The sequence below is a fragment of the Martes martes genome (genome assembly GCF_963455335.1).
Source record: "Martes martes genome assembly, chromosome: 10".
Taxonomy (NCBI): Eukaryota; Metazoa; Chordata; class Mammalia; order Carnivora; family Mustelidae; genus Martes; species Martes martes.
In genome coordinates, this window is record NC_137898.1 from 8,190,865 (window position 1) to 8,203,711 (window position 12,847).

General features: G+C 58.3%; 1 protein-coding gene across 1 annotated transcript; it reads right to left on the reverse strand.

The window, feature by feature from the left end:
- Positions 1–604: 604 nt before the first annotated feature.
- Positions 605–12,310, reverse strand: SPINDOC (spindlin interactor and repressor of chromatin binding). The gene is made up of 6 exons (XM_080817332.1): positions 12,181–12,310; positions 8,698–9,027; positions 8,469–8,618; positions 8,202–8,339; positions 7,833–8,033; positions 605–1,408 (listed from the first exon to the last, which is right to left on the reverse strand). Exons 1-6 carry the CDS (start codon positions 12,305–12,307, stop codon positions 1,197–1,199), a joined length of 1,158 nt encoding a protein of 385 aa, XP_080673458.1. The 5' UTR covers positions 12,308–12,310; the 3' UTR covers positions 605–1,196.
- Positions 12,311–12,847: the final 537 nt, after the last annotated feature.

A 12,847-nucleotide genomic window follows, 5' to 3' on the forward strand; every position in this document is an offset into this window, starting at 1 on the left:
GGGTCTGGGGTCTGACAGGGAGCTCCCCGTGCCCCTCTCACCAATGAGAGAGAAACAAAATGGGAGATCTGGCCTGTGACACTGGTTTAGAGGGTAAGGGGTCTGGTGAAGAAACCCAAAGCGGGCCATCTCTCGGTCCAGGGAATGGGGAAACGGGGCAAAAGAGGGCATCTGATGAAGCCAAGGAGAGGGCGGCTTGGAGCAGGACGCCAGGTGCCCGTCTCCTCATCCTGGGGCCAGGAACGGGAGGCAGGCCACCCCCTGCAGGCTGGCCACAAACATTTCAGCTTAGAAGGGTCAGCAACTAGGGTGGACATGGTGTCCCCCCACCGTGGTCTCTCTTGCACAGAGACTTACCAAGGGAGTCAGAAGATGCAAAATGTTAAAGAAGAGGTGTTTGTGACCCCATTTCAAGGCCACAGGGAAGGGGCGAGGTATCGCCCTGTGACCGGCACCGACTGGGCCCTGGTCCTCCAGCCAATGGTGCCCTACCGCCTGGCCCTGGTCTGCCCTCCCCCCCCCACCCCTCAAGGTTGCTCCAGGAGACTAGATATCCTGCTAGCAAATCCCTTCCCCCAATGATGGCCCAGACGGAACGCTCTTAATAAAAAAAAATAATTTATTGTCAACAAAGGAGATATATACAAAAGGAAAATAGGGGAAAAGGAGGGAGTGAGTGAACAAAGCCCCCAGGTGGGCTGCTCGGGCCACCTGCAGGGATGGAGTGGGAAGAGGTAATGGAGGCCTCCTGGTTTAGGAGCCTGAACAGGTGGGGGAGGAGAGGCGTCCCCCGAGGTAGTGGGACTCAGTTCAAACCCCATCGTGACCACCTCTTGTGTAAGGCACTGTGCCAAGGGAGAATGGTGGGGGATTAAGAGGGGGAAAAAGCGGGGACAGAGAGGTCAGGGTCAGCGAAAGGGTGGGGGTAGGTGTTCTCCACAGGCCCAATGCCGTACCACACGACAGCCCTGAGGCCGGCCTTGCCCATCTCAGGGCCTGGCCTTGCGCCTTGCCAGGGGTAGACACCTTCCAGTGCCCCCAAGTAGCAGTAGATGCTGCCCCCCGTCCTCTCCTCCATCCTGCCTTGGCACCTGGTTTTACTCTCTCCATCAGGTGGCCGAGCGGGGCAGCTCTGAGTGATAAGCCAAAGGGGGACCCTGCCTCCTCCCTCCCTCCCTCCCCGGGAAAGCGAGAGCCTACACACCACCCCCTGCCTCTGGCTGGCCCCCCACAGTGGTGCTGGAGTCTGACAGAACCGCCGGCCAGTTTGGGGTGTCACCTGCTCCCACACTCTTGGTGCCCTGGGGGTGCTTGGACCAGTCTTGCAGGAGGCTGACTGCCGGGGGCTCCTCCATCCGTACGCGGATAACCTGCAGATCCAGTGTCCCGCGGAGCCCCGGAGTGGGTGCTGGGCAGGGATGGGAGCAGAGAGCAGAAGTCAGGGCCCTCTGGACCCCCACTGCAAGGATACCCCCCAAAGGCCTCTGCAAACCGCACCTCCACTCCCAGACCTTCACTTCCACAGTCCATGGCCTGGTATGAGGGGGGCCCAAGGCAGAAAGCTGCACTCCTGGTTCATCTGAGGACCACGACCAGCCAGAAGATGAGGTCACGGGCTCTCAGGCGTAAGTCAGACGCAGCCCGTGGGCTTCCTCCCCAACGTACTTTGGTACACGGATGCTCAGTGCTGTCTATTCACCTCGGCTCTTCCCTTCGGCTCACTCTGCTTCATCTAAAATTTCCTGGGCTCCCTAGCCTGAGGGCTTCTGCCCTGTGTGGGCACGGGGGGTGGGGGTGGGTGTGGGGACCCCCCCCCACCTGAGTAAGATGCAGCTGTGCCCGCCAAGGCACTCACGGACAGATCCGGAGGCTAAGGCGAGAGCCCCGCATGGCCTGCCCTGGGTTAGCATCCCAGTTCTGCTCCGCGGGGTTCCCTGGGCTCTTCCCTCCCGTCAGGACCCACGCCATGGGGATCAGACGTCCGCCTCAGCAGTGGGGAGCAGCTGCTCCGACAAGGCAAAACCGGGCCTTAAAGAGAGGGGAGAGCAGACTCCCCATGGCTTTCAAGCAGCCACAAAAAATGTCCCCTGCCACATGGGCACGTGCTAAAGTACTTCACATTGAAAAGCAAAACCAAACACGGTGACTGCAACTGTCGGGATGTCTGTTTCAAGAAGAATCCACTTGTGGCATTTGGCCTACATAGAGACGCGGTCTAACAGGTGGCTGGCAAACTGGGCACAGCTTTGCTGTACAGTTTGCTGACATTCCAAACTCCGTACCAGCAGCCATCGTCAACTTCTGCTCTGTATCTGGGTAAGCCAGTCTGTGTCTGACAAACTCTAAGCTCCGTGAGGACAGGCCGGATCCCAAGTTCAACAGCAAGTGAATGGGCGCCCAGCCTGTGCCTGGCACAGCTCCGACCACCGGGGGTCCAGCAGCGCACGCAGCAGACCACGCGGCCCTCCTGGAATTTCTGATCCCGTGGCGGGAGCCCATACGATCAATGAACACAAGATGATGCGATGTGTTGCGTACAGACGGAAAGAAAGGGAAGCAAGAAGACACACCAGGGAAGGGGACAGGATAGCATGGAGGGCCTCGTGGAGCGGGTATGTGAGCAAAAATGTACAGAAAGTGAGAGTCCGCTATGCGCGTGGCCGGGGGAACAGCATTCCAGGCAGAAGGAAGGGCGAACGCGAACGCCCCGGGGGGTCGCCTGCCTGCTGTTGTAGGAAAAGCAGGCTGGTGCCTGTGCAGAGCAGGCGGGCTGGGTTAGGAGAGTCAGGATCCTGCGGTGAGCATCCCTGGTCGCCATGGACTCTGGCTTTTTATCGTGAGTGTGACAGGAACAGCACGGGCAGCATCTAACTTGGTTTGCACCGGGGACCCTGGCTACCGTAGAAGAGGAGACCAGAGTGGGCAAGACCAGAAGCTGGGAGGCCAGGGAGGAGGCCGTTAAGGAACCAGGCAAGAGATGGCTTGGACCAGGGTGGCCACAGCGGAGGGGGTGACAGAGGAGGGTGAATTCGGAACCGATTTTGGAGGTGGGGCTAACACGATTTGCCAAGGGCTTGATGGAAACGGGAAGAGGATGACTCTGAGGGTTTAGCCTGAGCAAGGTGTGGAATGGAAAAGGGGAGGAGAGGCTGGAGGCGATTCAGTTTGGATAAGCCAGTTCCATGGATCTTCTGGACAACCACAGGCATGTCACCAGGGGAATCTGGGTGGGAGCTGGGAACACATGAACTTGGACTGGGTCGCTCTGGGAGTGAGGAAGGCCCTGCCCTAAGGTTGAGGCATCCAGTCCGTCACTTAACTACTCACTCACTGAACACGTAAGCAGCACCTGGACCCCATGCCGGGCTCTGGGGAGATCACAGGAAATGAAACAGATACATGTCCTGACCTGAAGCTACTTACACTCGAGAAAGAGGAGAGAGAACCGTCAGATCTGACTCAGGGAGCCGCGTGTGAAAGGACAGGCTGGGGAAACAGAACATCCGGTGAAGCTGGAGGGAGACCCGGCCAGTGGTCCGGGGAGCCCCAAGACCAAGAGCAGATCTGGGAAGGAGGGAGGGACGGTATCATGATTACGGTCACACCGGGGAAAGGCAAGCGCTGAGAATTGACCGCGCGATTTTCATTTTAGGCAAGTCAATGGTGACCTTGCCAAAAAAAGCAATTTTAGCATGAGACGGGAGGATGGGAATAGGACAGAAGTGGCTCCCCGAGAGAGGAGGGCCAGTGAGTGTGGAAAATGCTCCCCAGCCTGGCTGAAAAGGTTTGGGAACAAATGAGACAGTGGCTAGGGAGGGATGACTTGTCAAGAAGGGAGAAATCACAGCTTTACATAGGCTGCCGGGTGAGATCTAGAGGAGAGGGAAACACGGACGGTGGACAAAGAGGAGAGAGGAGAGAGGGAGAGAGGGGCCAGCAGGGAGGGGATGGGCTCTAGCCAGGGGTTGGGGGGCCGCGCTTCCCCAGCAGCAGAGAGAAGGCTTGGAGGCTGGAGGGGGATGGGTACAGGTGGAAACACAGGCTGCCACTTACTAGGTGAGGGGCCCTGAGACAGGTGCCGTATCTCTCGGAGGCTATGTCCTCTTCTCCAAAATGGAAATCCTAACACTGTGTAACATGATTGTGGGGATTTAAAGAGACAGATGACATGCTAAAATGTTAATAGAGTTCAGCATGTGCTAAGAGTTCACGGACTTGGGGACTGCTCAAAGCAACGGAATTACGTACCAGTTCTTTCTGGCAGCACGGAGGGCAGAGCTGAGGGTGGTAGGGAGGGGAGCATCAGGACAGTGAGGTCTGATGTGGGATGCCCTTCCAGAAAGCAGGCACGATCTGAGCCCCACGGCCGTGAAAGAGCAGGCCAGGAGGACTTATCAGTCTGGGGACAAGCTGAGCCCCCTTAGCACTCCAAACCCAGGGCTGGCCCCCCCAGTCCTGGCGGCCCAAGCCCCTCTGCTTCTCCAGCTACCTTCCCCCTTCCCCCACACTTGCTCGTGTATGCGTACAAACACAAACCTTCTCCAGAGGATGGGCCCGAGTGCCTTTCTCTTGTTAAGGCTTGTTTCTGATCAGCAACTCTGAAAATGTCACTGCCACATGACAAGGGAAGGCAGCCACTATCCACCCTTCTTTCAGTAAATCTTTACGGAGGGCTTTCTTTGTGCCAGACACCATACTGGGTGCTGAGGATACAACAGTCAACAAAACAAAGACCCTGCCCCTTGTGAAGCTCACACGCCCTCACACTCATGAGCACAGACATGCACGCACACGCATACCTTTTCCCTTGGTCCAGCTGGGAGCGTACTGAGCCTGGTCGAGGCATCCTAAAAGCCAGCTCTCTAGGTCTTACACAGACACTAGCAAGACCAAGAGGCTCTTTTTCTGACCATTTGTGAGTGAGGTCCTCGAGCCTCACCCTTCTCTCCTGGCTTGGACGCCTCCCCACCCTCACCCTGCAAGGCCCGTGGAAAGTTCCAGAAAGTCTTCTCTGCTTCACACTCCTATCCATCAGCTCAGCTGACCACACCACAGTGACCTTTCCCAACTTCTAAATCCTTGACTTTCAAACTTTTTTAAAGTGACAGAATCTTTACTCAAAATCTTCCATGAACTTCAATCCATAAAACAATTCAACACGAAGACATTCTGGTTGAAGCCTCACAGGGTTTCGAGAAACCTGTCTGAGCTCTGCGATCCTGAAACAGTCTGTGACCACCACTCCGGGGCCTTTGCTTTGCACAAAACTATGGTGGCTGCGTCCCTGCCTCTGACCTGTACCCCCAAAGAGACAGTCAGTTTCTTGGGGACAAAGACACTGTCCTCACTCGTGTCATCTTCTGGAGTGCTTGCCTCAGGGCTGAGCTGCTGTGGGTTCCCTAGATCCTGCCATCCGCCGAGAAAAACCCTCTCACATCAATCAGATGGGGGAACCCCACGGCTTCAGGCTCCGCCCACACACCCCAAAGGAACCTGGGATCTTGGGGACTCCCTTCTCAGCTACTCACCACTCCAGAGAGGTGGAATTTGGGCACAGGGTATCCCGGGACTCAAAATGAAGGCTCCCTTTCAAGAATGAAATCAGAAGTCCCATTAAACAGTGGGAGTGGCCAGCCATTTAGAGCAGGGATCCGCCGCAGAGAACGAGGAGGCTCGCGGAGCGCTCAAGTCCCAGCAGAGCGCACAGTCTCGGGGAGGCAGGACTGGAATGTGGCTCAAGCTGAAACTTGAGACAGTTAAAACCATGACCTACGTGAATGCCTGACGCCTGCCTCAAGACGAGGAAAAGCGGAGCCTGGCTTGGTAAAATATAATTGAGCGAGCGGTGCCTGGTGGCTTGGTCATTGAGCGTCTGCCTTCGGCTTGGGTCGTGATCCCAGGGTCCTGGGATCAAGCCCTGAGCCGGGCTCCCTGCTCAGTGCGAAGCCTGCTTCTCCTTCTCCCACTCCCCCGGCTGGTGTTCCCTCCCTCGCTATCTCTCTCTCTTTCTATGTCAAATAAATAAAATCTTAAAAAAAAAAAAACATTATTAAGCAGAAGTGAGTGTGTGCATAACACGCACACCCTGAGCTCTGCAGAAGGTCTAGAGGATACAAACTGGACTGTTAACAGCTCACCGCTGGGGAGTGGGGAGGGGAGGGCAGGGGAAGAGGCACATCTGCTTTTCTCTTTATGCAAAAAGCCCACCTCCTTTCTGAGAGCCCAGCTCTGGAGAGCCCCCGTCTTCTCCCACGCTATCTTTCCAACACGCACACCCTGAGCTCTGCAGAAGGTCTAGAGGATACAAACTGGACTGTTAACAGCTCACCGCTGGGGAGTGGGGAGGGGAGGGCAGGGGAAGAGGCACATCTGCTTTTCTCTTTATGCAAAAAGCCCACCTCCTTTCTGAGAGCCCAGCTCTGGAGAGCCCCCGTCTTCTCCCACGCTATCTTTCCCTGGGCTCTAACTCCGGATGCACATTTCAGACAGGCTGGGACAAGGTGCTGTGGGTCACTCGGTCACTCCTTCAAGAGCCATTTCTCAAGCCCGAGATGCTTGGCATGGAGAGCTGAAAAAACCAGGCTCAGCCTCTGCCCTCTCAGAAAGCTTTCCGGTCTAATCTGAATTCTGCCACTGATTCACTCTGTGACTCTTCCCTAAAGATGTCCATGGCCTCATCCCCAGGATCTGTGACTGTGGTATGTCACACGGCAAGGGAGAATTAAGGCTACAGGTGGAATTAATGTCGCTGATTAGTCAGCTGACTTTAAACTGAATAGATGGTTCTGGATGAGCTGGGCGGGCTCCACGTACTCCCAGTCCCCGTGGGGAAGAGGGAGGCAGAAGAGTCAGGCCGAAGCTCAGAAGGAGTCTCCTGGCGGCCACGGGCTTTGAAGATAGGAGGAGACCGAAAGCCAAGGACTGCACACAGCTTCTAAAAAGCTGGCAGGACGGGCGCCTGGATGGCTCAGTCAGTTAAGCATCTGCCTTCGGCTCAGGTCATGATCCCGGTGTCCTGGAATCGAGTCCCACATCAGGCTCCCTGCTCAGCGGGGAGCCTGCTTCTCCCTTTCCCTCTGCCTGATGCTTCCCCCTGCTTCTGCTCTCTCTGTCTCTGTCAAACAAGTAAGTAAAGTCTTTGCCCCCGGAGCCTCCAGAAAGGAACACGATCCTGCCAACACCCGGATCTTAACTTAGTGAGGCCCGTTCCTGACCTCTGACCTCTGGAACTGAAAAGGAATAAAGCGCGTTCCCGTAAGCCACCAACAGGTTGTTACAGCAGCCGCAGGAAACGAATACGAGGACCCAGGGAAGGAGGAACCAGCTCTGAGACTCAGCCTTCCCACTTCCATCTCCCCTGCAGAAAACAGACTTTCCTAAGGGTCTGATGAACCATGTATAGAAGTTTCTGGAAATGAGTTACACATGATACAAACACAAGTGCTTCCTGCTATCATCAGACAAGTCACTGGACTGCTCTCTGCGCGGAGGTGCGTGTTGAGTTCCCCATGGGTCCGTTCAGGCCCTTGCTCCAACAGGGTGAGCGGAGCCCCGCAGGCCCTGGGTGGGAGCAGCCTTAAGGGTGGTGCTGGGTGTCTGGCCTGGGGGAGCACTGGCCTAGCCCACTTCCAGGACACTCCCAAGGAGCTAGCTCAGCTTTCTGGCCAGTCCCTGTCATTCCAGTCTGCCTGTCCTCGGCCCGGTCCCTCAGGAGACCCGAGCGCTGACCACCTCGACACCCAGGGCTCTGCTACAGAGCGGCCTCGAGGAGGCCCAAGCCCCAGGACGCAGTCGGCCTGACCCTCCCTTGCCATCCCCTCGCAGGAGCTCACCTGGAGAGGGGCTTTCCGGCTGGGGAAGGCCTCCTTCTGCAGCTCTCCCCTCTTTGGGTGAGTCCTTGCTGTCTGAGGCCCTGAGCTGGGTGTGGGAGAAGAGCTGGAGGACGAAGCCCGGGGGGAAGCTGCCGTCGGTGAAGTGTCGGACCTCAGCCGGGGCTGCGAAAGTCTCTGTGGGCGAGTCGGGGGACGGGGGGTCTGGAGGGAGAGACAGGAAGGAACTGTGAGTCTGGGAGGTGGGGCGGTCTATCCTCACTGAAGCCAGAATCCAAAGGCCTAGACCATCTCCCTCCCCTGCTTGGCTTTTCCTCTTGGAGCACCGCGGCCAGAGCCCCTGTCCACACCTGCACGGGACCTTCCTCTCACCTGGGTCAGGGTCTGGGTCCAGGTCCAAGTTTTTGGTCATGGGTCTGCCTCTTTTCTTTCTGACCGGCTCTTCCCCAGGCGGCTCCTTCCATCTCTGACCACGGGGCTTCCTATTTCCCGGCTCTGAGACCGGGGCAGCTGCAGAACGAGAAGACCCAGACCTTTTAAATGGTCCACACCTGAGCCCCGCAGCCTCTCTCCGCAGAGAACGCAGGGTGCGTGCTCCCCTCTCCCCGGCTCGGCCTCAAGGGCTTCCCCGAGACTGACCAGGAAGCTCGAGGGGGCGGAGGCCCCTGGGCCGGCTCCTTTTCGGGAGACACGGGTTTTCCTCGGAGTCGAGGAGAACGACGATCTCTGCCGGCATCCTGGCAGGGTCTGGCTCGGAGTCCGGGTCAGCTTCGACATCCTGGCCTGAGTCTGGAGAGGGTGCACGCCCAGTAAGCTCCAAATGCTCTGTGGGGCCAACCCCCCACCCCCACCCCACCGTTCAAACTACCCGAGGTTGGTGAAGAAGGCGGCTCGGCTCTGACGTCCTGCAAAAGGGCCACTCCCTCACTCCAGGCCTCCAGGATGTTGCTCTTCTCCGAAGGGCTCAGGTCCAGGGTGTGAGGGTGCTGTTCCAGGATGTGTGTGCGCGCCGTGTCCGCCGAGGGGGCCCGGATCTCTGCCCCACACACCATGCACAGCGCCCGCCCGCTGCCTCCTGGGCTGTTTCCCACCAGGAACTCCTGTTCCCAAGACACCTGCTGCTTGGGCTCCTCACAGCCTTCGCCACCTGCCTCCAGCAGGCTGGGCCTGGGCGGGGGGGTCTTCTCCTGCGGGGCCACTGCAGAGGGAGACGTGCAGGAGGCGTTAGCAGGAAAGGAACATTCCCACCCAAAGTCTTTCTCTCCCTTCCCTGGCTGCCCATGAGACTGACCTTAACCTTATTAAAGGCCATAACCTTATTAAACCCACCCTGGGTGGCTCGGCATCCCGCTACCTCCCTGCCTCTCAGCTCTCCGTCTGGGCTCCGACCAAGGTCCCCGGGCTTTTCCAACAGGCTCTTCTTGCAGGTCTTCAGCCTCGACACATCTCTCCAGACCACCCTGATGAGTCCCACAACTTCCTTTACCCCTGGGAAGCCTTCCTGACCTCCCACCCCTGGTGGGGGATCGGATCTACATCCGACTTCCAGGCCACACTGTGTCCTTCCTTGAGAACAAGAATGGTCCATCCGATCGATTGTCCCTACAGGGCCTGGCACGCAGGAGATGCTCGGTGAGCCTTCTGTCCTCGAATGACGGGCATGCCAGCTTCTCCACTCGGCGAGGCCCCTTCAACAGGCCACCACACCCTGTCAGAATCCGTTTCCCATCTCCCAGAGATCTTGTGCCCAAGGGTCTGCCTGGCATCTGCTTTGTGCGCATGGACCACCAGCTCGACAAAGAAGGCAGGCTGAGACCCACGCCAGCCTGTCTCTACGATTTCTCATGGCCACACCTCTTTCTCACCTGAGAATATGGGATGAAATAAAATATGGGCCGTCCTAACGCCTAGGGACTGTACAGGGAGGTGGCATTTGAAGTGGGTCTGAGAATTGGCCAGGATTCAGAAGATCCAGGTCCAAGGCTGGACTGTACCTATCTCCCACGTGACCGGGGACCTTGACCTCTTGGTTGCCACTGGGCTCTCTTTCCCACCATTCCTCCAAAACAGCTCTTGCCAAGGTCACTGATGCCAAACCCGGCGGTTAGTTCTTAAACTTCATCATTTGACTCATCCCTTCTTCCAGCTTGATTTTTGTCCCTCAGCTTCCAGACACCACCTCCTGTTGGTTCGTCTCTTACTTCCCCGGGGCTCTCTTGGGGTCACGCGTGCTGGCTCCTCTCCTCCCTTCTCACGGCTCTCTCACTTCTTTCAGGGCACAGCTGAAGAACCAACCTCTCGAGACGGCCTTCTCGCCCCCCATGCAGAAAGCTGGGCGCCCCATTACCCAACCCCCCACCATGTCCTCCCTAGCCCACACCGCCACCGGGTCTAACATGGTGTCACTTGCGTACAGTGTCTCCCCGCTGCGTGACTTTTGATTGTCAACACCTGGACCCCCAGACTCTAGAACAGTGCCTGGCAGGTGGTGGCATGCGGAAAATCTCTGATGAGGGACTGACCGACTGCATCTCCAACCTGTAGTCGCCGGAGAGAGCTTTGTATCTCCCATCTTCTACCCCTTCTGTCTACCTCCTTGCTCTGACAGTCTCTTCCCGTGGCCTGCCTGCTGATGACTTCCGTACTTGTACCTCCAGCCAGACTCAAGGCATCTAAACGCACGGTGTCTGATGCCCATCTGGCCATACCACTTGAATGTGTCACAGGCCTACATCTTCGCCTTCCTGTCTTTGCACATGGGAGGCCCGTCCTTCTCGGTGCTCAGGCCAAAGACTTTGAATTCATCCTTTCTCCTCTTAACCCAAATCTTTCAAAAAGCTTCTGCTTTAAGACATGTGTACTTGCTATCCTCTCTGCCTAAAGTGCTTTCCCTCCCTCCCACTGTCCACAAGGTTCATTCCCTCATGTCCTCTGGGTCTGTGCTCAAGATTCACATTGGAGAAGGCTTTCCCGACCGCTTGATATTCCAAATAAAACACCCCCACTCTCCTTTCTCCTCCCTTTGCTCTGGTGTTCTCTGAACCACTTATGGGCACCTGACATCCTATGCATTTAATTATGTTTGTCTTGGGTCATTCATTTATATATTCCAGAAGGGGTGTTTCTTTCATCTTTGCTCATAGTCATTAGCATGCCCAGTCTTAAACTACCTGGCTTACAGTAGGTGCCTAATAAAGACCTACTGAATGAATTAACTTCTCTGGACTTCTATTTCCTCATCCCTGACAGTGGGGAACAGGGCCTCTCTTGCAGGGTTGTTGAGAGGATGAACTGAGACAGCTTGGCCTCCAGCACTCAGTAAATACTAGCACAAGCAGGGAAACCACCTCTGGTGGATGGCAAGCTCTGAGATAAAGGGTAGCTGCCTTTATTTCCCTGACTTGTTTTATAACCCTCCAGAATCCAAAAAAGGTCGGGGGAGACAGCGTGTGATGCTGAGGTTAAATAAATGGCCTTGATCTCAACCTCTTTGGTGAACAATCCCCCCTAGGGGAAAAGGTATTTGAGAATAAAAACGATATTTGCATTTCCATGAACATTTTTTTGGCATTTTCAGGAGTATTAAGTTTCCCACTAAGATGGCCCTTTGTTTTCTAATGGTCTGCAAGATCCTGCGGACTACAGAAATTGGTAAAGGGGGAGGGGAAATCAAGGGCTCCCAGATTATTCCTTGAATCCCTTCCCAAGGCCAATCTCCTTCCTGCGTGGCAGAGGATACCCCTAGCAAGCGCTTCTCTTCCGAAACTGAGTGTGCTCTGTGCCATCCCATTCACCCCTGAAGCGCTTGAATCTGACACCTGTGGCTTACGCAAGTGGAAGGCCCGGGATGCAAGGGGAGTTGGGGGACAGGAAAGCTTTCTGCGTAGAGGGCCCTGAAAATCCTCCTCTTGGCGGGCGGCATCCACGGATCTCTCCGGACACCAGGCTGCGCGCCCAGCCTCGGCCCTGAAGGCCTTGCCGCCCCTCGGCCTAAAACACAGCCTGGCCCCCGCGCCGGCCTCTGGCTCCGCGGGGCGGGAGACTGCGGCCGCCGGTGCGGGGCCCGGGAGTGGGGGCGCTCGGGCACCGGAAGATCCGGAGAGCGCGGGGTGTGGATCGAAGGCTCCAGACCCCGGACGGGGGCGGGAGAGAGGGAATTCGGGGAGGCCCCAGATTCCAAACCCTGGAGGGGGCGGAGCGAGAGCGCGCCCGGGCCCCAGGCCGGAGGGGGAGGGGGCGCCCGGGTCCCAGGCCGGAGGGGGAGGGGGCGCCGAAGCCCCCGACTGCGGAGGGGGAGGGGGCGCCCGGGCCCAGACCATGACGCGGAAGCGGGGTCCCCTTCCATCCTCACCTCTGAGCATCGGCTCAGGCCGCGGAATTACGGCCACCACCATGGCCTCCTCCTCGTCCTCCCCTTCCTCGCATTTGAGCGTCACCTCGAAGCAGTCGAGCGCGGCCCCCTCGGCCTTCAGGGCCATGGTGCGGCCGGTGTGTGTGTGCGGGGGGTAGATCGCCGTGACCGGACGCCGGAGGCCGGGCGCGCAGCCAGGGGCCGCCTCCCGCCCCGCGCCGCCCCCTCCCCGCCGCCCGCCGCCCGCCGCTCACCGCCCGGCCTGCGACGGGCGCGTCCGGGCCTCCCCGAGACCGAGCGCGTCGGGACCCCGGGCGGGGAGGGCTCAATCCGGGGCCCCAGGCCCCCGCCGCTCCCTTTTATGGAGGCTCATTGTCGGCGCCCTCCCGGCCGGCCCGCCGCGGGCCCGCCCCCGACCCCGCGCGGCCAATCGCGCGTGGCCCCGCCCCGGGCACGCGGCTCCGTTAGCCGCCCGGGGACCCGCAGGGCGGCGGGGAGGGCCGCGGCTCCCCGGCGGCCTTCGGCGCGGAGGCGGGCATTGCCGGCCCGCGGAGAGGACCCCGGAGCCCGCGGGCTGGGGGGCGTCGTCCCTCGGGGTGCGGATCGGGCCCGTTGGCAGGCGTCGAGAGCGCTGCCAGGTGCCCTGGGGTTTTGTTGGGGGTCGCCT

Bases quoted from the DNA above. Each gene is read 5' to 3' on its own strand.
- SPINDOC (XM_080817332.1), bottom strand. From the start codon at position 12,307: ATGGCCCTGAAGGCCGAGGGGGCCGCGCTCGACTGCTTCGAGGTGACG. The intron at 9,028-12,180 runs GTGAGGATGGAA...CTCCCTCTGCAG, and splicing joins GCCTGAGCCGATGCTCAGAG to TGGCCCCGCAGGAGAAGACC. The intron at 8,619-8,697 runs GTAGTTTGAACG...CACCCTCTCCAG, and splicing joins GCCTTCTTCACCAACCTCGG to ACTCAGGCCAGGATGTCGAA.